This window comes from Serinus canaria (genome assembly GCF_022539315.1).
Source record: "Serinus canaria isolate serCan28SL12 chromosome 7 unlocalized genomic scaffold, serCan2020 HiC_scaffold_29, whole genome shotgun sequence".
NCBI classification, from domain to species: Eukaryota; Metazoa; Chordata; class Aves; order Passeriformes; family Fringillidae; genus Serinus; species Serinus canaria.
This window is the reverse complement of record NW_026108147.1, coordinates 2,997,815-3,020,242: the sequence shown is the minus strand read 5'-3', so window position 1 is coordinate 3,020,242 and position 22,428 is coordinate 2,997,815. Positions and strand designations below refer to the sequence as shown.

At 45.7% G+C, this 22,428-nt stretch overlaps 1 protein-coding gene across 15 annotated transcripts in view; it reads left to right on the top strand.

The window, feature by feature from the left end:
• The window catches only part of LRRFIP1 (LRR binding FLII interacting protein 1), a 103,792-nt gene that overhangs the window by 32,775 nt on the left and 48,589 nt on the right, over nucleotides 1-22,428 (top strand). For 11 of the 15 annotated variants that reach the window (XR_007780567.1, XM_050987528.1, XM_050987530.1 and 8 more), the window contains exon 2: nucleotides 12,286-12,372. Coding sequence is in view for 14 of the 15 variants with exons in the window: in XM_050987528.1 (XP_050843485.1) it covers nucleotides 12,286-12,372 (87 nt within the window). In the remaining variant the exon portion in view is untranslated. Of the gene's footprint in view, nucleotides 1-5,141; nucleotides 5,284-5,389; nucleotides 5,481-12,285; nucleotides 12,373-22,428 lie in introns of those variants that run through there. The other 4 variants (XM_050987529.1, XM_050987521.1, XM_050987524.1 and 1 more) reach the window with 3 other exon arrangements.

The following is a 22,428-nucleotide window of genomic DNA, read 5'->3' as shown; positions in this document are numbered from 1 at the left end:
CCTTGTGCTATGGATGCACCACCAGAAAAGCTCTTTTCTACAAGTAAAAGGCTCCCGCTGGATCGTTTTTGTATTTTTTTACTCAGGTTTTTTACACTCACGTTCTGTGAGATGATCTGAACCAAAACTCTTTTTCCTTTGGTTTGATCTTTTTTTTTTTTCATTCTTGAGCAAAGGAATGGAAAAGCTTAAGACTAGGCCAGGCATTTTTATTATGGGAACAACTCTTGAATCTGGCACTTCTAGAACAGGAAGATCACATAACTTTTCATCCACCCATATTTCCAATTTCTGAAGCTGAAGTAGTCCAGCTTTGATATATTCAATGTTGGTTTTTGGGTTTTTTTTAACTACTTTTACTACTACTACTTTTTTTACTACTTTTTTTAAGGTTGGGATTGAAGCTTTTGAGATGATATTTCGTGTTTAGGTTTAAATGTTTATTTTTTCTTGTATATGATATAGTTTTATAGGTAGTGAGTTTTGTTGTACTTTACTAACAAGGTACAAAATGGCTCATTATCTTTTGTTGTAAGGTTTTTTAAGGTTAAACTATCTAATTAATAAATGACACTCAAATTATTTTTACTTTTATTTTAATAACTAATTACTCAAAGCCCACAATGCAGACTTTTTTGTCTTATCACAAATACTACTTAAACTCATGAAGAAGAAGGTAAAGAAGAAGGATTAGTTTTTATTTTAAAACTTCTGTTTTGCTTCATGTTTTTTATTATATTCTAAAACTTTATATTATATTCTACATATAGACATGTGGTATTATACATATAGACATATATGTGATATTATACATACAGATATATGTCTATATAGACATTATATATATGATACATATAGACATTTATATCTATTCTACATATAGAAAAATATTATTCATATACTATAGTATATAGTTTTATTTAAACTATATACTTGTAATAATAGTAATATAAACTATATAATTGCAATAATAATATAAACTATATACTTGCAATAATAATAATATAAACTATATACTTGCAATAATAATAATAATAATAATAATAATAATAATAATAATATAAACTATATACTTGTAATTTTAGTGTTAATAATTAATCTTGCAAGGTTTTTTTACGGCCTTAGGTTAAATACAGTATTTTTTGGTGTGTGTGTTTGGGTTTTAAGTTTAAAACTCTCAGCCTCTAGGGTTCTAACAATTCAGTATCCAAGTGTTGATGGCATCACTGCTTAGAAGCTGAATGACAAATGTGCCATGGGCTCCCCAGGAGCCTCCCAGCTTCCCTGCTAGAGCATGACTCAGTCTGCCTTGTGCCTGCTCCAGCAGTTTCCTTCCTCCTCCTCCTCCTCCTCCTTCCAGGCCTCTGTGCAGCCTGGCCAGAAGATAATCTGTTGATCCTGGCAGGGGATTGTGGTGCTGAAAACCGGACATTGTTTTCCTAAGGAGCACTGGGCTGCGTCTGCTGGACTCCAGTGCCTTGGTGGTGGCTACAAGGGGGTTTTGTTCCCGTGGCCAGCTGGGCTCCAGGCTTGCCAGGATGGCCCAGCAGGCAGGGATGATGAAGTGATGAGGCACAGATGTCACTTTTCCTGTCCCTCTGGCCTCGGGTGGGTGTCACTCCAGAGGTTTTTATTGGCTTTCTTCAGCATTCGAAGAACAACACTGTGAACCTTATTAAAAAAAACCCCAAAAATTGGAGTAACCAAATATTTCTTCTAATATAAACTATTTTTAGCTTTTTTCCCCCAAAATGAGACTTTCTTTCTCTGTTCCCACTGTTTGGAAAGCCAGGACTGAATAAGACACTGACAGACATTACCAAAACTCCAAGAATCATAGAATCAGTTAGGTTGGGAAAGATCAAGTCCAGCCAATAATCCAACACTGGCAAATCCACCAACAGTGATACCACTTGAAGAGAATGCAGGAAATGCACAACAGAATTTCATTTTTTAATTTAATTTTTATAATCTTTCTAACTCAGAGATCATTTGAGTTTTATATTGAGGTGATGGATAGTGTTGGGAAGTGGCTGAAGAATTCATGTTGGCTGTATTGCTGAAGAATTAATACTCTGGCTAAGCTGGAGCCAGAGTGCTCTAAGGTGCAGTTTTTAAACCTGTCTCTAAAGGTTAATTCCTACTTGCATGCCTCTTAACCTGCCCATAACATGCCTCAAAGACAAAATAAAAATCAGTTGAGTATGAGCTGTGCTGGGGGCCAGGCTTCCTTGGAATTTGAGTTATCAGTGATACTAACATGCCTGGAGGCTGTCTGGGTGATTGCTCCCTCTTGCTTTTCACGCAGCTCCTCGGTTGTTGGTTGTTATGGGTGAAGTGCAGTTCTGGCAAGCTGATTTTTAGAATTTGGGCCAGTATTTGGGGAGGATTGCCTTGTTCTGAGTGCAGGCATGCATTTTGTGTGTGTGTGTTTGCAAAGGAGAGGAGTGTTCCCCACAGGGAGATGAGGAGTCTGTGTCATTGGGATCAGAGCTGCTGTCCTAACTGCAGTAAACTTCCTTTTAACTTTCTGCTTGGACATCCCCAGCTCACAGTTATGCCACCAATCTCCCCTTACCTGTTTTTTCTTAAGCTCAGTTTAGCATTGTAGTGTGTGCAGTGCATAAATGGGGACATCCTTCCTGCTTAGATATGTCCTGGAATTACTGTCACTCTCCCACAGCATATGGGAAATGCATGGACACAAGAACTGTGTGCTGAATAAATGAATAAATATCAATTTTAGAAGATGCTGCTGCTTTTCTGAATAGGAGGGAGCTATGACGAGATAGGCACTGCAGTTTTGAGGGGATTTGTCAGGACCTGATTGGAATTCTGAGCCTCCTTTTACCTAAAATCAATTATAAAATGCTGAAGTGTGTGTTCAGAGCTCTGTATTGCTGAAAAATGGAAGTTTGCTAGCATTAAAAAGACCTCTTGATCCTTCAGTTCCTCCCCAGCAGGTCTGTAGTACAGCTGTTTGTTTGAATTTATCCCAGGGTATGTATGAAGTGCTTCCTCAAGTAAACTGAGTAAAACCAAACATTTTGGCTTGGAAAGGAAATAGGAAAAGGTGGTGGCGGGGGGGGTAATTTATATTTTCACTGTATTTTCCAAGTGACACTGCAAAACCTGTAGAGATTTGCCAGTGAATGTAAGGGGAGGTTAATTCTTAACCAAGAACCAGAACAAATTGTCTGTTTCAAGCTAAGATGAAGATATTTGTCACGCTGAGTTGTTCTGGTGCTTCAGATTTACACCGTTAACATCACTCCCCTTCTCTGTTAAAATGTCCCATTTAAGGCAATATGTATTTTTCCTGAAGAATTGACTCTAGTGCCTGGTCCTGGCTGCCACAGTCCAGAAGTGCCTTCTTCACAGCTGAGCACCAAACATTGCTGGAAGCCCCAGATCATGCTGTTACCTGCACCAAAACTGAATGCTGAGCAACCTGTGGGAATTAGGGCATGACTCCTCTGGGACTTGGGGCTGTTCACAAAAGTCAGACCTGCTGGAGGATGAAGTGAGTGTCTGTTAAATGAAGATTTAAATTACAGATCCTTCACAGGAACATATATAGTATTTATTAGTTTCTTTATGTGCATGATGGAGTGGATTTGAGACAGTTTAAATTTATATTGTTGAAGCAAAGTTGGGTCATTTACCTGCTGAAGGAGTTAAAAATAACTTGTAGGCTCAACTGGTGGCTTTGGTGTTTTATGAAAGATGTGACTTTGGAGATCTTATTGCAGCCTTCCAGTACTTAAAGAATTGTTATAGGAATGACAGAGACTTTTGACAAAGTCTCTGAGAGTGACAGGACACAGAGGAATGTCTTCCCACTGCCAGAGGCCAGGGTTAGATGGGATATTGGAAGGAATTGTTTCCCTGTGAGGGTGGGGATGCCCTGGCACAGGGTGCCCAGAGAAGCTGTGGCTGTCCCTGGATCCCTGGCAGTGCCCAAGGCCGGGTTGGACGGAGCTTGGAGCAACCTGGGATAGTGGAAGGTGTCCCTGCCATGGCAGGGGGTGGAACTGGATGGGCTTTAAGTTCCCTTCCAACCCAAACCCTTCTGTAGTTCTATGATTCACATAAAACCAGGCTGGTTTATAATTCTAAAGCTTCCCCTGACCTAAGCAAGGTTTCTCCCAGAGGCAGAGTGCAAGTTAGACCATCCCTAATCCCGTTTATTTAAAGGAAGCATGACTGGCCTTCCCAGGGACAGTGGGGCATGGCTTGGGTCCAGGCACTGCCAAGTTATTGCCCCCAAATGTAAAACAGTGCCAGCGCTTCCAAATTAGCTAAAATACAGTCAGCAGCATGGCAGCGTGTGCTGTGCCAGCCTGAGCAGCCAGATTCCTTGTGCTGGGCAGGCTGCTCATGGAAAAACTGAGCTCAGCCGCTGGGTGGAGGCTTTGCTGGGCTCCTGAGCGGGAAGGAGGGCGCAGGCTGAGTTGCTAAGGAGCAACCTGTTTGGCTGGCCGTGGAAAATCCCGTGCCAGGAAGAGATGACTCCCCGGGTGCTCTGCTGGAATGGCAGTGGGTAAAATGAGCTCTTGAGGCTTCGAAGCTCTCCCAGCACCGGGCGGTTCTCCCTGGCCTTTGGGAGGGGATGGGTGTGCGAGCTTCAGGTGAAGTCAAGGGGAAACGAGGGATGCTTTGGGTGAAATCCGGTGGAATCAACAGATGGCATTGACCTCCCTGGAGCCAGGATATCTGCTCTAGCCGTGTCTCCAATTGTTCTTGGGGTATCGTTCTGTTTAGTGCCACTTAAAGCCACTTGTGCCCTCTAATCCTTCTGTGCTTTCGGCTCATCCACCTCATCACCAGAGACCTTTTGCAATGCAGGTTGTCCTTCTGTTTTGGCCAGCCGCTATTCCCGATTGCTCTTCTGCAGTACTGTCAGACTTCAATTACGCGTTTTGGGGTTTTATATTTTTTTCCATTACTCCATAGCGTGTAATGCCATTTCTGAAGGAATAAAACCAACACCAGCCCATCCAGCGTGGATAGCTCCTTTTAAACTCGGCTCTACACAACGCAATCCGCAGCACCGATATAATTGCAGCAATTAGCATCGGTGGGGCGGTTTGCTTCTGCCATGCAGAGCCCGCCTGGCGTGAACAGGAATATTCATTTATAAGCATCTGCCCCGGTGGATGTGCAGCCCGGAGGGAGGGCGGCCGTGCGCCCAGCTGTTGGGATGTTCTGTTTATCCTCCTCGGGGACACAAAGGAGGCGAGGAGGCGCTTTCCGTGCGGCATTCGGAGCGATGCCCGGCAGGTGTGTGTGTGTGTGTGTGGATGTGTGAGCGTTCCCTCGGTGCTGCCCCGGCCGCCGAGCGCAGCTCCCCGCCCGCTCCCCGCTCCGCCCCCGGGCTGTGCCGGGCGCGTCCGGGCGGGCCCCGCCGGGGACAGACGGCGGCAGCGGGAGCCATGGACGCGGCTGCCGACTGCCTCAGCCCGGCTGCCCAGCAGCAGGTAAGGCCGGGGGGCTGCGGGGGGCTGCGGGGGGCTCGGGCAGTGCGGCCGGGACAGCCCCGAGGGGTGCCCGGGAGCGGCCGGCGCCCAGCCCGGGGGCTTGTCCCGGGCTGGCTTTGCGCAATCGCTGGGCAGAACGTGAGCTGTGAGCTGTGAGCTGCTCCGGGAGCCGTGGTGCCAGCGGAACCTGTGACATGATTGCTGAGTAAAGTGTCGCAGCAGTCCCGTGGGACCATCAGGTGGCCGCGGGCGGGTCGGGCATCCCTCCGCACGAGCTGTCACTCGGGCTCACCGCTGTCACTGCGAGGGGACAGGAGCTGTCAGACCAGCCCAGGATGGGCTGTCGGGTATTAGAAGGGAATCCCTGTGGTTACGTGTAGGCTAAGGTAGGCCTGCTGCCTCTGAATTGTAATTTGCATTTAAGAGAAAGGTGAGGAGTAAAGCAGGATGTGGACTGACCGAGCCCTGTGTGATTCACTGGTTCATTACCATATGAGTAAGTGGTGCAAAGTGTTGTATGTATTCATAACTCATATGCAAAAAAATGTCAGATAAATGTGCTGGTTTGACCTCTTAAACACAGGAGTCCTTATAGTCCTCTTGTTTCGATGCTAAATAGTCACCACTCACCTGGTGAGCTCCTGGAACTCCTGGGTTAGGTCACATGTTGCTGAAGTGGAGAAGGGAAAAACATTGCCATGGGTTAGCACTGGTTCTACCCAGTAGCTATGCTGGTCAGCTGTGTTACAGGAATATTGCAAATCAGGTGTTGCATGTCCAAACAGACTTTAAATTATGTAGGAGGGCAAGGAACCTTATCAGATTTTTGACTGATGAAGTGTGACTTGGCTAAACAGAATGAACAGTCCTATAATATGTGAGGAAGAGGATACAGAATACAGGAAAGGGACAGCATTCATCATGAAAAATTATGTTGGTCCCAAAAATGACTGGCTGGCTGCATCTTAAGCATGTTGGCAAGAGGTTTAAATCAGCCTGAGAATAGTTATTGCAGCAATGCACAGCAGTGGTTGCTTACAGGGAGCAGGTGTAATTTAGTCAGGCAGACTTGTGTTTTAAGGTTTCTCTGGCAGTGGGATCAGAGAGCTTTTCTGGGTATGGTTTGGTGCTGGCAAGCTAACACTTCAATCCTCCACGACAAATATGACACTGGCTTTGATTACTAGTCTTGGAAGCAGGTAATTTGGAGTGCACTGGAATTGAGGGGTGCTTTGTATAGCTGAAAACTCTTACACATGTAACTATGTGGCAAGTCTACACAGTCATTTTTCACCGCTCAGAAAAGCAGCGTAACTTCCTGTCTTTGTTGGCTGTGTCTTGGGGCTGCCAGGCGAACAATGAAGCCCTGGCTGTTTCAGGAGGGAAAGGCTCTGAGAATGCACACCTTCAGGATGTGTGTGTGTGTCTCTTTGGCCTCTACCTTAGCAGCTCACCTCAATAATTCTCTCATCGTGCGATGATGACAGCGCGGCTTCCCCAGCGCGCGCGGGGCCAGGAAGCCGCGGCTTCCGTCACCATTGTGCTCCATCCCCTGACCACAGGCACAGCCAGGCCTGGTCCCCACCAGTGGGGTTTAAAAAGGGGCTCTGTAGGGTAGGGGTCTCTCCTCAGCAGCTGCACATCCCGTGTTCCCACTTCTGCAGGCAGCAGAAGATGCTTCTCACCCTTTCCAGATGACACCCAATACCTGCTTTGGGGTTTTTTTTTCAGAGGTGGTTGTGCTCCTGTTACAACCTGCTTAGTTCTTCCCTCTTCAGATCTAAACATACTGAACTCCTTAAGCCAGGGTAAAGATTTGCTGCTGCACAGGGCTGGGTTTTTATTTTCAGGCTGAGTGACCCTTAAGCTGGAGTGTCAAGTGCTGAGCAAGTAGCCCGGCAAAAGCAGGGAGCATTTTGGAGTTCAACGTTTCTTTCAGGGCTTGGTGACTGTAAATCATTCTGAGGAACTGCAATAAAAACCCAAGAATTCAGTGTGTATATTTGTAGTATTTGAGCGAGTCCCATAAATTAAGGCAATGATTTTTCAGCTGGTCCTCTCAGCTGTTCATCTCAGCAGTCTGGCTGCCATCTCCTCTCGTTTTGCCCATGGGGCCTTACAGAAGTCTCTGATGAGGTTTGGGTTTTTTTTGTGTGACATGCTCAGTAGGGCTGAAGCTGCCAGTTCTCCTTGTCAGATGAGCAATATTTCATAAAAGGGAAGTTGCAAAAGCTTTGTAATGAGTGCAATTAGGCTTCATATTTTTATTCTTCTGTTTTTGACAATGATCTGTCATTTTTGATTGAGGCCTGTATTGCTTGCTGAGTCACTGATGAATTTTAGATGATTTTAAGAATTCAAGGGGACTTCTTCAGTCTTAGTGATTTCTAATTTCTTTTTTCCTAAATCCTTCATTCCTTGAATAGTTATTTATGCCTTAGGCAGCCTAAAGAACAGCTTTTAGTAAGCTGAATTTCAGAAGTATGTGAATTTTTGGCTGGTTTTCTAGTGTTTAGCAGTGTCTCCTGCAGTCTGCAGTGTGTCTCTGCTACTGCCCTTAGAGGTGACTCGGCTCTGTCAAGTGCTTGGGCTGGACAAAGACCAAAGTCAGCCAGGCAAAGCCTGTTTTGGTTTAGTCAGCACAGAGAGAGAAATGTAAAGTTAGCGTTGCTGCTTGCAGGCTGTGCAAGAAATCAATGTATTTATAGCACAGAGCAGAGTCCAAGAGCTCAGAGAGTGTGGTCTGACAAACCCCGATGCATTCCGTCACGCCCGTGCTGCTGAGGAAGAGGCCCACAATAAATCTGACACTCCTCTGTGTGTGTCTGAAAGTCTGGCCTGTGTTTTTATCCTTACATGTCCTAAAGGTTCACAGCTTGAGCTGCTGGGGCTGTTCTGGCTGTCCGTGCCCTGTGCCATTCTGGGGGGCACCCACTGTACCTGAGCTGGGCTCTGGCACAGGAAATCCTGTGTGCAGCAGACTCCCACCCTCACTGCAGGATTTGTTAGGCTGGCTACCAGACTTTGATAACTTCAGGCTTTGATAACTTCTCACCCAGTGAGATGTGGACTCCTCCCTGTCCTGATGGATTTACTTCCTCTGAGCTCACAGGCGACACCAGCTTCATCACCAATGCCACCTACAGAGTATTTAAAAAAAATTCATTCTGAGTTAAGTAATTCCATCCACCAAAGCATGGTAGAAATGAGATTGTGAAGGCCACAGGTTGACCATTTGATGGCTGGCCTGACTATAGCATGATGTATTTCTGTTGAGCTGGAGGGCACCCTCCAAAGATTCGTGGGTAGCCTCACATGCTAATGCCTTTTTTTCTTCTCTTTGCACATTTCCTGTCCCCCCCCTTCTCTCATTTTGCTGTGGGCTCAAAAACCCTTTAGGGAAGGATGGCCTGTTTCTTACAAACCCTCCTTTGTCCAGCACAAATGAGCTGGTGTTTGGTTAGGAACCGTGGTGAAAATAACTGTGTAATCATCTAAATGGCACCCAGACATCCTTGAGAACGTGCTTGAAGATATTCCTTAGTGCCTGATGCAGCCCTTAAGGTACAGCAGCCTTCTGACAGAGAAGTTGGGGTGACTAAGGAGCCAAGAGCATGATTTGGTGGGGATTTATTCCTTTACTCCATGAGGATGGTCAGGCAGTGACACAGGAGCCTGGAGAGGCTGCAGAGCCACCAAACTCAGAGGTTTTCAAGAGCCATCTGGACCAAGCCCTAAGCAGTGTGATCTGAATGTGATGCTGACCCTGCTTTCAGCAGGAGGGTGGAATGGAGACCTCCTGAGGTCCCTTCCAGCCCAAACAATTCTGTAATTATTTGTTTTGATGTGATGAAAATGAGTTGCTTTAAAATATGAGTGTTCAGGATGGAATAAAACTCAATGACTTCTTACAAGGCACCAGTCTCTGATAACCACATGTTTTTAGCTTAAAGTTCAAGAACCCAGGATACTGTTTCTGTTGTTTTTTATTCAAAGATACTTAAGGCTGATGTGGTCATGGAAAGAAAAAGTTCATAAATAAACAATATGCTTGTTCCAAGATGTAAGCCATTGTTAGTCAAAGCTGCTGAGTGAAAATGTGGTTTTATTCTCACAAGGTTTGCAGGTTGGCTTTAAATGGGCAGCTGGAGGGCTGCAAAGATGAAATGGAATAAAGTAGAGATGCGTCATGGATTGGCACTAAAAGCAGAATTGTATCCTAAGAAATGACACACAAAATGTGTGGTTTTGCACAAGGTGAAATTCATTTAACTTCCTGCAGTTGGTGTCTGTAATTTAGAAACTGGCAAGCCTCATTCTCAGGAAGGCCTGAAAAAAACTGGCTAATTTTTTAATTCTTTTCCTATTTTTCAAGTTCCTTCGCTTCATATTATATTGTGCTTACTTCTGGGAGAATATATAATTTTCAACATAGCTAGCAAGTGTGTAAATCCTTTGGCCCTTATCATACAAGGTAAACAAGGGGAAATATGTATCATTTGAATTATACCTGAATTTTCCATATAGGCACCTAGTTCTGATGTGAAAGCTCAGCTGGTTATTGAAATTCATGAGGATGACAGCTACAATCATGTTAACATCCAAATAATCTTGTTTCTGCCTTTTTCTGTCAGGAGGGAAGTTGGGGATACACAGCCTGTATTGTTTGGTGTGTTTTGCTTATGGAGACTTTAGGGCCCTTTGTTTTCCATAGGGAAAAACCAGTTTGTGCTGGTGTTTTTCCTCACCTCTATCAGGTGGGGTTTGCCAGTGTTTCTTTTTAAATAAACAGGAGGGATCACATCAAGTCAACCCCAGAGCTGTGATTTGGTGCCTTCAGCACACATTTCAGGGCATGTTTGGGTACTGGGTGTCATCAGCAATTCCAAACACTGCAGGTGGAACATGGCACTGCCTGCCAGGGATTCCACCCAGGCTTTGCCCAGCAGCAGCAGCAGGGCTGGGGCTTTTTTTTCCTGGACAGACTGTGTCAGGTTGGGAGGTGGTGTTGAAAACACGTTTGGGGATTTATGTCTGCCCCTGGAGCCTGCTGTCACCTGGCTCTGGAAGTAACAGGTTATGGCAGGGGGTGGTTTTGGGTGCAGGTGTGGAGGGTCTGCTCCTGCTATGAGTTTCTGCAGAGCCACTTACCTTGAAATTCAGGCAAAGAACTCAAGAGAGAGCAGCTCTGTGCAAAACCAGCCCTGTGCTCTTTCTGCCTTGGGCTTTTTTTTTAATTCTCTGAGAAGGCTTGTTTCCTTTTCACAAGTAATTTTTCACACTTCACAGAATAACAGAACATTTGGGGTTGGACAGGACCTCTGGAATCCCAGTCCAATCCCCTAGGTCACCTGGAGCAGGGGACACTGAAACATGTCCAGGTGGGTTTGGGGTGTCTCCAGAGAGGGAGACTCCACAGCCTCCCTGGGCAGCTGTTCCAGTGCTCTGCCGCCCTCAGTGAACAGAAGTTCTCTCTTGTGCTGAAATGGAACTTGTGGTTTAGTTTATGGCCATTGCTCCTCGTCCTGCCACTGGGCACCACTAAGAGGAACCACCCTCTTAGTGGCCTTTGGGATATTTGTATGGATTGATGAGATCCCCTCTTGGTCTCCCCCAGTCCGAGGTTTTAAGATCTACAACATCACAAGGCTCCTGGTCTTCCTGTGCATCAGCTTGTGCTTGATTTTCATCAGCCCTTTTCTATTAACTGCAAGTTTCAACCATCCTACTCCCTTTTTTTGGCCTTTTTTCCATGTTTTGTTTGTGTTTTTTAAGGCTGTGACCCTTTTCCCTAGGTTTGAGTGGTGACTGCACTTAGAGAAGGGAAAAGAAATTACACCTTTCTGGTTTTTGGTGGTTTTCCTTCTGTTCAGAAGCACTCCTGAAAACACCAGCATTTTGATTTCTCTGTGTGCTTGACCTTGATGTTATGGCAGATTTTCCTGTCAATCTGGATGCTGTGCTTACAGTAAAAGGTTTCAGAAGGAGGTGTTACACCAGGGTGGCTGTGAGCTGTGCCTTTGGCTCCCTGCTGAGCTGTTCTGAGCTGCTCACAGTTGTACTGTACCAAGCCTGAGCTAATTTTACTTTTTTCTCTCTAAGATCTACTGGCTTTGCCTGGGATTTAAAGCAGAATATTAAAAATGTTACTCTATAGAATGTTCTATCACTTCCAACTGGGCTGAAGTGAGGAAGCACTGTAGATCTCTCGAGAGGTCTGGTCCTGTTCTTGGCAGAATTCCACTCCAGCGAAGTTTGGACTGGAATATGGAATTTTGGAGATTTATAATGGTCTTAGTGCATTTTCTCTCCATAATTTCAGCCTTTGCTGTTCATACTGACCTCCAGTGTTTACCCAAATCCTGTGCCCAGGTATGTGTGCACAGTGTCAGTGGTTAGGAAAAATGGCACATAATGTGTTTGGTGTTTGTCAAATTAATTCATCAATAAAAAACCAATCCACACTGCTGGGGGGGAAAAAACCCAACAAAACAACCCAAACAAAAAGAGCCAAACCTGCCTTTCTTAAATAAATCAACCTGCTTCCTATCTAGCCACACAAATAATAATTAAAGAGCTCTTTTAAACACAAGTGTGCTCAGGGAGGGTAGTGCCTGCACGGGGGTGTTAGGATAACAAGCTAGGGAAGGCAGGGCCATTACCTGCAATAGGGAATTAACTCCTACAGATGTGTTTACAGCCTTGCAGAGTCAATCCTCCCCATTCCCTGCCCTGCTTCCGGAGCGAGTTCCCCGTTGGGTTGCCCAGCTTTGATCTCATCCCATGCCTGTGTTCCCCTTCCCAGGCTGAAGCCAGACTCGCGGCCAAGCGAGCGGCGCGGGCGGAGGCGCGGGAGATCCGGATGAAGGAGCTGGAGAGGCAGCAGAAGGAGGTAAGGCCGGGGCTTTGGGGGGTGCCTGGCTTGTATCCATCGAGGAGGATGTTCAGAGATCCTGGAACAGAGGGCTTGTCTGTATTTTGTTGAAATAGTCTGCGTGGAGCTAATGCTGATTATAGGAAAACCTGGAAAAAACGTGGATGGTGGCAAGGATTTTATCTACTCACAGAAAATCGTGGTGGTTAGTAGTTCTTGTTTAATGTTAAACTTTGAAGTATGCAGCTTCTTTGTGTGCCTGTGGATTCTTATCACTTCTTTAGAAATCCAATGAATATGGAAGATCCCTTTGTGTAACTCCAGTGGGAAGTTGTTCTGCTTCCTGCTGTGAAGCTGGTGCTGTGCCCTCCTCAAGTTTGTAAAAAGGATGGGCTGCTCCTGGCAGGGGCAAGGGTAGAAGCTTCACTTGGCAAAGCATTACCTGGTGAACTGAACCAGAAGCTCTCAAAAGTTGTGCTTGGTGATGTGCATTCAGTGAAGAAGCAGAGTGGCTGCAAGAGGGATAACAATAATCACAATTTAGTTTTTTCAGCAGAGTTTTGAAGAAGAAGGAAGAAGTAGGGAGTCTGGGAGCAGAGTTTGGGAATACATAATAAGAATAAATGTGGGGCAGGAAAAAAGAGAATGGCTTCACACTGACAGAGGGCAGAGTTGGATTGGATATTAGGAAAAATATCTTCCCTGTGAGGGTGGGCAGGCCCTGGCACAGGGTGCCCGTGGAAGCTGTGGCTGCCCCTGGATCCCTGGCAGTGCCCAAGGCCAGGCTGGATGGGGCTTGGAGCACCCTGGGATGGTGGAAGGTGTCCCTGCCATGGCAGAGGGTGGAATTGGATGATCTTAAAGTCCCTTCCAACCCAGGCCATTCTGTAATTCAGTGGTTCTACATTTGCTTTGGGGTGCAGAGCAGGATCTGGTTGAGCTTTGGAGCAGTGAATCAGGAGGTGACAGCAGGATGTGGATCAGGATGTGACAGCAGAGCAGTGCCAGTGCAGGCTGCAGCAGCCAGCCCACAGAGAAGCTCCTGGGCTCGTTGCCCACGCTCAGCTTTTGGTGAGACAGGTCTGGATGTGTCTCAGCTCCCTTGCTGCAAACACAGAGCTTGGGGAAGGTGGGAGCCTTCTCCTGCTGCAGTTGATGCTTTCTCAAGGGTGTTTCTTGCAGCCTGGCCCACCCTGGGAACGCTGTCACTGCTGAGCTGTCAGCTGGGGCGGGGGAGACTTGGGAGCAGCCGTGGGAGGGTTGTGCCAAACAGGCACCACATGTTTTGTTTGGGTAGCAAAGTAAATAGGGGTGTCCTGGCAGCTGACACCACTAATTTACAGGTGACTTAATGAAGCTGATGACCCCTTTGCAGATTAAAAGCTGATGCTGCAAAGGGTGTCTTAGTAAACTGAAATTTAGGTGTGAAAACTAAAGCTCCTGCAATTAAGAGCTTGTCATCTGAAAACCTGTGAAAGCTTTGTATAGCTAGAAATTGGGTAGGGCAGGGTGTCCCTCTGAAATACCACAGCCATTGAAAGCTCAGCCAGATACCCATCACAATCTGCTTTGTAACTCACTGGCATAAATGACACATTTATTTAATGTTTTGCACACTTGGGTATTCTGTAACTTTTTGAAAGAGTTTAATCTTAGCCCCCCCAGATGCCAGGTAGAGATATTAAGGGTAGCTGCAGGAAGTTTTTCATTGCCACAAGTGTCTTGCAGGTATAATAAAACATAAATGCAGAAAATCCCAAGCAGTGATCAACACAAGATATTTGGCACCTACTCCCTCCTTGGAGGGGAACCTGCTGTGACACTGGGATCTGTACACCTGGTTCTCTGCCATCTTCATTTCCCTTTGCAAACTTTTCAGAAACATAAAGAGCGCTTTCCCACTGCTGCCATGTTAAATAATCAGAAGTTAAAGCACTTGCTTTACTACTTCAGAAGGCTTTTTAGAGCCCTAACTCCCTTCTGGGAGTTAAAAAGCAATAAATGAATTTATTGCATGTGCGTGTAGTCTTTCATGCTTTAAGCCGTGTGCATGCCCTGGCAGGCTTCTTGTGGAGCATGGATTACTTGGAAATATATTTACACTGCTGGTCTGACTTAAAAGTTTCCAGGTGCTACCATTACAGGCTATAACTATGGCAGTGAAAGAGGGTGTTTTAATGATTTGGGTTTGGAAACTGGCTCCTCTCCTGCCCAGCACCTCATCTTTATGACATTTCTTAATCTTGCACTTCGTTTCTCTCATTTTAAAGTAATTGGGTGACTTTTGCATGAAGAGTCTACACATAGGATTGAGAAATTGTGCAGCAGGAATAGCTGGGCTTCTGGCAGAGAGCTCTCAGCTGCAGGGGGAGATGTGGGAAAGTTCCTGTGGGAGACTGCTCTGCGGTGGGGCAGGATTGCAGGTGTGCTCCAGAGGCACTATCATCTCCTCACCTGGCACCTCCTCGTGCCAGGCAGCACAAAGAAGGGTAACTGTGCCAGTGGTTTGGGTGTTTTGGTTTGGTTTCCTTGTTGGTTTTTTTTTTTTTTTCTTCAGGGAAGGGAAGCTAAAGAGGAGAAGGCGAGCATGAATTTCACAGGGAAGTATAAGCTGGGTACATGAAAAGTGTTTTGTGAAGCTGAAGAAAAAAGTGAGCACAAGTATTGTGACCTGATCACAGAATTCCAGAATGTGTTGAGTTGAGAGGCCTTAAAACTTAACTTGTTCCTCCCCTTGCCATGGGCAGGTCACTATCCACTAGCCCAGGTTGCTCTGTCCAGCCAGGTCTTGGACACTGCCAGGGATCCAGGGGCAGCCACAGCTTCTCTGGGCACTCTGTGCCAGGGCCTCAGCATCCTCACAGGGAAGAATTCCTTCCCAATATCCAATGTCAGCAGTGGGAAGGCCTTCCCCCTTGTCCTGTCACTCCAGTCCCTTGTAAACAGTGTTGCACCATCTTTCCTGCTGGATGGGGCTCCTGTTGGAACACTCCCAATTCTCCCAGCCTTTCCCCACAGCAAAGCTGTCCCATCCCTCTGATCATCCTGGTGCCTCCTCTGGACTCTCTCCAGCAGCTCTGCAGGTGGGGTCTCACCTGAGCAAGGCAGAGGGGCAGAATTCCCCCTTTCCTGCTCCCCACCCAGCCCAGGACATGGGGAATCCCTCTGAAGATAAGGGTATTGATCCCTCCTGAATCACTGAGATGTGAATCAATTTCTCTCTTTATTAGAGAATGTGTTCTTGGTGATGAGGCTTTAGGAAAGGCACAGGTCTGACAAGTGTTACAGCTTGAATGCTTCTGGCTTCTCACTCAGAGCTGCTTTGTTATTGCTACCCACCAAAGATGTAAATAATTAATCTGGAAGTCTGGTTAAATTCTCTGCTTTGCTTGCACACATCAATGAATGCAGGGCAGCTCTCACTGCCAGGGCCTTTCTGAGCTGAAAGGACAATTAGAATATGTGGTATTTCCTCCCTTCCCTGGTTTCCCAGCACTGCTGGGAGTCAGAGCAGTGATGGGTCCTGCTTTACCATTCCATGCTGCCATGCTTTTGAAACATTTGGTTTCCAGCTGCAGAGTCTGAGACCAGTCCCTTTGGCTTGTGCTGTTGAGATGTGCCTGGTCCTGAGACAAATTCCTGTGTGCATTCAGGTATTTATTGCTAATTCATGCAGAACAGCAAGCCAGGAGTGGGCAGCCCAGTTTTTCTGAGTAACAATTTGTTAATTCTCAGGGGCTACAAGGTAAAACTGGAGGAAGATTTTTTTTTTCCCCTGTGCATTTATTTTTTCTCTTAGAAGTTTGACCTGAAATGCATTAAACCCTTTTTTCCCCCAAGCAATATTTAACAGTAACAGTTTTGGAGACACGTGAAAGCTGCAGCAGGGTTAATTGTAGAGAATGCTTTCTGTAGCAGTGCTGTCTGTGTGTTCTGCTGGCAAGGCTTTAAATGTCTCTTCAAGGGCTGACACTTGGAGACCACAGTGTAAGCTGATATTAGTGCCTGAAGTGAAAAGGGACTGATCTCCTCCCACTCCTGAATCGGTGGGATAAGATTCTTCCCTGCCAGTTCACACAGCAGATGAGCCTGTACTTCTGATTCAAGGCAAGTGCACTGTGCTGCTCTCCTGCCTTCATTTGCAGCACTTGCTTTAAGGGCACAGCATGAAACTTGCCTTGGCTGTTTTGTAAATTCCTTCCTTACCTCACTTGCACATATTTTTTCCCCTTTGGATTCATATTTCTTTGGAATAAAATAGACTACCAATGCTTTCTAGTAAAAAAAAAAAAGGGAAAAGCAGATTCTTGTGGCTCGAATGGGGAGGGCTGAGACTGGCTGTGAAACTCGGTGCTGACATAAGCAGGGAAGAAATGAAGGAGGTTTGTGGTGGTTCATCTGTCTCATATACTCACTGTGAAGATGCCCAGGAAAATTTGAAGAGGGATGATGTAGATGATGGTTTTAGCAGACTCTTCTGCCACCATCTAACACTGGCTTTTTCTGTCCAATTTTACTCTATGAAAAACTTTATTTTTGTGGGCAGCCTCCTTTGATGAGGAAATCAGGAAAGCTGTGTGCTGTTGATGCTGTGGACGAAACACATTTGGGTTTTTTGGTCATACCCTGACACAGAAAACTGTATACCTGTGTACCCTAATACAGGAAAGTGCTCTTTAAAGCATTTGACTGCTTGGATGTGTATTGACTCTTTTTTGGGGGGACACATCAGCAACAGAGGTGATTGTTTAAAAGTGTGTATTTTCTCTTTTCTAAAGAGGACATTGTTATCACAGAATCCTAAAATGGCTTGGGCTGAAAAACCCTTAAAAATCCCCTGATTCCACAGACAGGGACATCTTTCCCTTGTGCACTGCTGAGGGATCAGTCACTTTGGAGCAGAGCTGTTGTAATGCCTGTTGGCTAATGGGTTCCTCCAAAAACCCAGGTTTTATAAAAAGCTGGGATAGTTAAATGATGAATTTGGCTTTATCCCTGAGGCCTCCCCACCTCCCTCCACGGTGCCTGTCCTGAACAAGGGCCCTGTTGTTATCTTGTCCATTGGCAATTTGGGTCCTGGGCACGAGGCTCCTTGCTTTGGACTCAGCAGGGAATACCTGCTGTGCCAGGCCTGGAGCACTGGGCTTTGAAAAATAAGGATTCCATGGAGCTGCCTCCAGGAGTGGGTGAAAAAAACAGCATGGAAAAGTTAAAGCTTTGAGGTTAATCAGCTGTGTGGTAATTGCCACGTTTGAACCTGTGGTGTTTGGCTCCTGTGTGTGGATGAAAGGCACTCTGAGTGTGCCATGGAGAAGTCAGAAATTGGAATTGTTTGCAGCCTTGTGGGAGGGCCCAGTTCATTTTCCTCTGCATGGCTTTCTTAGGGAAAGGGAAGTGGGGTGGTTACTTGTGTGGTGGGAATGCTGGTTTTTGAATGGGTCCTAATTTTCCCTCCTGTGCTTGCTGGAATGGGAATTAAAGCTGCTGAGGCTTTAATCGGGGTTGTGCAGTTGTCCTTTGTGAAGGGGAAGCTGATCAGGAGGGCAGGGATTGAGAGACATAAGCTTTGCTTGCCAGCACTGGGATCCAGGTTCCCATGAGGTATCCTGAGAGCACTGAATGCCGGGGATCCTCCAAATACCCCAAAATCTGGGAGACTTGACTGCCTTGCCACCAAAGGATTGTGCAGCCAGCCAGGTGTTTTTGAACAAGAAGGTTTCTGGTTTCAGGAAAGATGTGAGAAAAAAATCTGTTTTCTGTTTTCACGTGGATTCACAAAGCTCAGCAGTCAAGGGCAGTTCTCCAAGAGCACAAAATTCAGGTGCAGTAGAGTGGCTGTAAAGGTTTTGTGTCTTATCAAAGTGCTCCAAGACTATGGAACAACAGTGTCAGCAGGGCATTTATTAAAGCCTGAAAATAGTGTGGGGCTGGAGAGAAACATTAAAAATTGACAGAGCAACCTGCAGGGATCCTTTAAGGCCAACAATATACAAGGAATTTTCCAGGAATTTTCACACTGGCACTGTGCTGTGCACAGGTGAGAGGTGAGTGGGGTTGGTGCTTTTGTAACTGTGCTTCATCCCTCAAGGACAAATTCTGTCCTCCAAAGAGGAACAGTTGGTCTGTAGTTAATGCTGTTTGCTTTTATTGTGGTGGTAGATACACGACTCATCCCGGATGAATATTTGGGCATCCATTCCTGTTCTGGAGGGAAGGCTGGAAAAATGAGAGGTCCTGGCTCACAGCTGGGCTGTGCTCTGGTGCAAAGCCTGGGGATAAAATGTCCCATGTGCACCCCAGAGGCTGGTGGGAATGGGAACAGGAATGCTGTGTTCTAGCCAGTCACATGGAGGAGGCCCACCATGCAAACACTGCTTTTGTCCTGCCTAAATCCACAGGGCTTCACTGTGCTCTTCTCTGTATTGATGTCCTGCTGTATTTTCTCTATAAAAGCTGTTTTTTCTCTCCAGAACGAGCTGTGGAGTATTTGCTATGTATCCATCATTCATGCTAGCTTTGTCCTTGTTTCTTTCCTCTCCCTTTCCCCCCAGATCTATCAGGTGCAGAAGGTAGGGCTTGCTCGCTTTCCTTCTTGTTTGCATGCCTTCTTCCCACCCTGTGAGTCTTGCTACAGTTTTCACAACCACACAGCCATTTAGGTGGCAAAAGACCTCCAAGATCCTCGAGTCCAACCTTGGAAATCCTCTGAAGAGTGGGAGATGCCCAGCAGGCTGCAAATTTCCATGTAATTCTGCCCTCCCCTCCCACAATCTTGTGGGGTGGACAGTCAAGGGGAGTGGGGGAAGGTGACCCATGTAAGGTGTCTGCTCAGGCACTTGAATGTGATTTTTTTTCTACAGCCTGTATGGCAAAGGGATAAGCAATAACAGAGAAGTGACTTGGCAGAGCAGGGTCACAGGAGGGCACAGTGGCTCCCTGTGTCACCTCTGTTCATGTGCTGAAGGCCAGGAAAATCACTGGAATGTTTCAGGCTGGGCAAGCAATTAACAGGTGCCAGCAGGAAGAATGACTTGCAGATGACTTTATTTGCACAAAGTCACTGAAGGAAATCAGGGATGCTGTATTTGAATTCATAATCCTTGGGTAAATAAACTGTATGGACTTCCTTCCAATGGCACACACACATTAAAAGTGATTTTATATTGTTTAATCCTCTCTCATCTCAGTTTAAAGTCGTGATCTCTTCCCCATTCCTTTCCATGGTGGTGGCAAAGAGGATGATAACAGTAGCTCTAACTGAGGTCACTTGCCATGTAGAAACAGATTTGGGGTTTGTGTTGTGATGTCTGGCTGAAATAACAGGATCTGAGTATAACAGCCTGGCTGTTCTGCACTTTCAGCATGTGAGCTGAGTGGCACCTAGAAACAGAAATAACTCCCAAGGATTTCTACAGGGAGGGAGAAAGCACATTTTCCTTCAAGCCTGCCATTTTCTACCTTATTGAATATTTCTCTTTTTTTTTTTTTTTTTTTTTTTTTTCCCTGAGGTGTTTTTATTGCTTGCTGAGTGATGAATGTCTCCCTAAACCACAGTGTGCTTGGTTTTGTTCTGGCACTCCAGCTGCCCTAACTGCATGTTTCAAAGCTTGACCCAGCCCTGCCTGTGCTTCTTGGGAGTGCTGTTCTCCTCTTTGAGTGTGTATGTATATGAAAAGAACTGCTCAAATCATGTGCTCTGGTTATTTAATCCTGACCCCATCAATTTGGCAGCAAGTCCCTCTCACTCCTGGTTTTATTCCTGGAGTTGACTGCACACTGAGTGACTCAATGGATCAACAGGCTCCTTATTCATCTTCTTTAAGGGAACTAATTTAACCTCCTGGTGCAGAAGCAGCCCCTGGGAGCCCAGGAGGTTGTTTACTGTTGGTGTCCTGACATGGGTGAGGAGATGAGTGGGTTGTGCTCCCAACATCCCATGGTGAGTTTGTGAGCCTGGGGGTTTCACTGGCACTCAGTGAGTGAATTGCATCTGGAATTCTCTCTCAATGGTATTAACATCATTAATTATTGAATTGTCTTATCACTTTTCAAGGTGGAAGGGAGCCTGAGTCCAGCAAGGGCCTCTAACTGAAACCTGAATGAATGGAGAAGCAGCATTTCCTCCTTCAACCCATTGGAATCAGGCCCCTGGGGGCAGAACAGAAGTGTTGGTGTAGAGGCAGAACTGAGAAAAGTGGCTGTGAGGGGTCAAAATACTTGAGAGCTCAAAAGCTGCCAGTTCAGTCCAGCATGACACGTGCTCTTTAAAAGATTATAAATTAAAATAGTCTCTGGGCAGTCTCATTCATTAAGATTTTTCTTCAGGGGATGTTAAGCTGAGTAATTTGAAATGGAGAAGGAAAAGCCTGTGAGTGGAACTTAAACTGTGACATAGCAAGTCTTGTAAGGGCTGTTTCCTAATCTGCCTTTTGCAAGGCTGAATTCATAAGCCAGTGTCAGACAGTGGGGAGGACAGAGGGCATGAAAAGAAAGCAGCAAACCCTAAAAAAATTACAGTGTGTTTATGGATCCTTCCTATGTGTGAAAAAGGATTCTCCATTTTAATAGTGTGTTTCAGTTTTTTAAACTGATGTCTAGTGTTAGAAAATGTTCTCAGTCTGTTAATGGCTAAAAAGCCTCTAATAAGGCTTTACCTGACCTGCTTTACTACCAAGCATATAATCTGTAGGTTCTCATCATGTACACAGCTCTGGGAGTTCATGGAATTCTCAGGGGTCATTCTCAGGCTGAGATGTGCATAACAGTTACTTTTATAACAAGCTGGTGTTTGGTTTATGAATCTGAAGTGGAAATAAAGTAATAAGCACTGAAGAAGGTGCAGCTGTTTGTTTTGGTTTATCAGTAAATAGTGAATGAGGTTTTAAGGGTGAAAATAAAATTAATACCATTGAGTGAGTGCTAAAACCAGAGTGCAATACAGAACAGGTTTCTGATTTTTTAAAAAATAATTTCCTAAGGTTTTGGCTGTTGATATTCCTGCTTCCTCAAGCCTGTAAGAAAGCTCTAAAATACATATTATTCTTCTTTCATTAAGCAGGATTGCCATTTGCCTATTGCTGTGCTTTAGGCCAGTGATTTTAATTCACACAGAAATCACTTTAATGGGCACCATTGAAAATACAAAATTCCTGAGACCAGATTTGACAGGCTGGTTTGGGCAGGAAGAAAAATCCCATTAAACCTGTGGATCTTTGAACAACTTGCTGCCTGGAGGAAATTCAAATTCATTGGGAAGTTCCCAGTGTTGTCTCTGCCTGCACTGGTGGATCTTGTCCTCTGGTACCCTTGTTGGTGCTGCGACTGCTCTCAGGTGGGTCAAATGTAGGCAGAAAGCCTGAAAGGAGCTCTGTGGAGCTCTAATCCAGCAACTCAGGGTGCCCAGAGATGAGTTGGACCCAAGTTGTCTGCCCAGTTTGACAAACCTTTACAGGAAACATGATTTGACAGCAATTTTCATCCTGGAAGTGTCCTGCGCTCGCCTCCCTTGTAATGAGTCTTGACTTAACTGGGTCAGGAATTCAAGACTCATTACTCTCCTTGCTCCTCTCCCCCAGCACGAGGGGTTTTGCAGTGCTGAGGGAGAAGTTGCTGAGCACCCTGGTCATGCCCAGGCTCCCCTTTCCCCTTTCCAGGCAGCTTTTCCCAGGCACTCTCTGCGGAGGGCTCCGGTGCCACGCGGCACAGCTCTCACTGGCACAGTCATGTGGAGCTGTGTGGCTTGGCCAAGGCCTGGCAGTGCATGTCTAAATGTTCTGTGTTTGCTTCTTTCATCTAAATTCTGCTTTTTTTCCCCTTTTCTGTCTGTAGAAATATTATGGGCTGGATACTAAGTGGGGAGACATCGAGCAATGGATGGTAGGACTTGATCAACGTAGCTCAACAACTTTTGCGTGTTGCAGTTCTGTGTAGTTCATAGAGTTTGAGATCCCTCCAAGTAGGTATTTTCATGCATTTGGGAGTGTGAGTTCCACTCCAAGCAATCCCACAGTCTTGCTTTTCCAACTGAAATGTGAGTTTTGATCAGCTTAAAACTGGTAAGGACTGGGTTAGAGC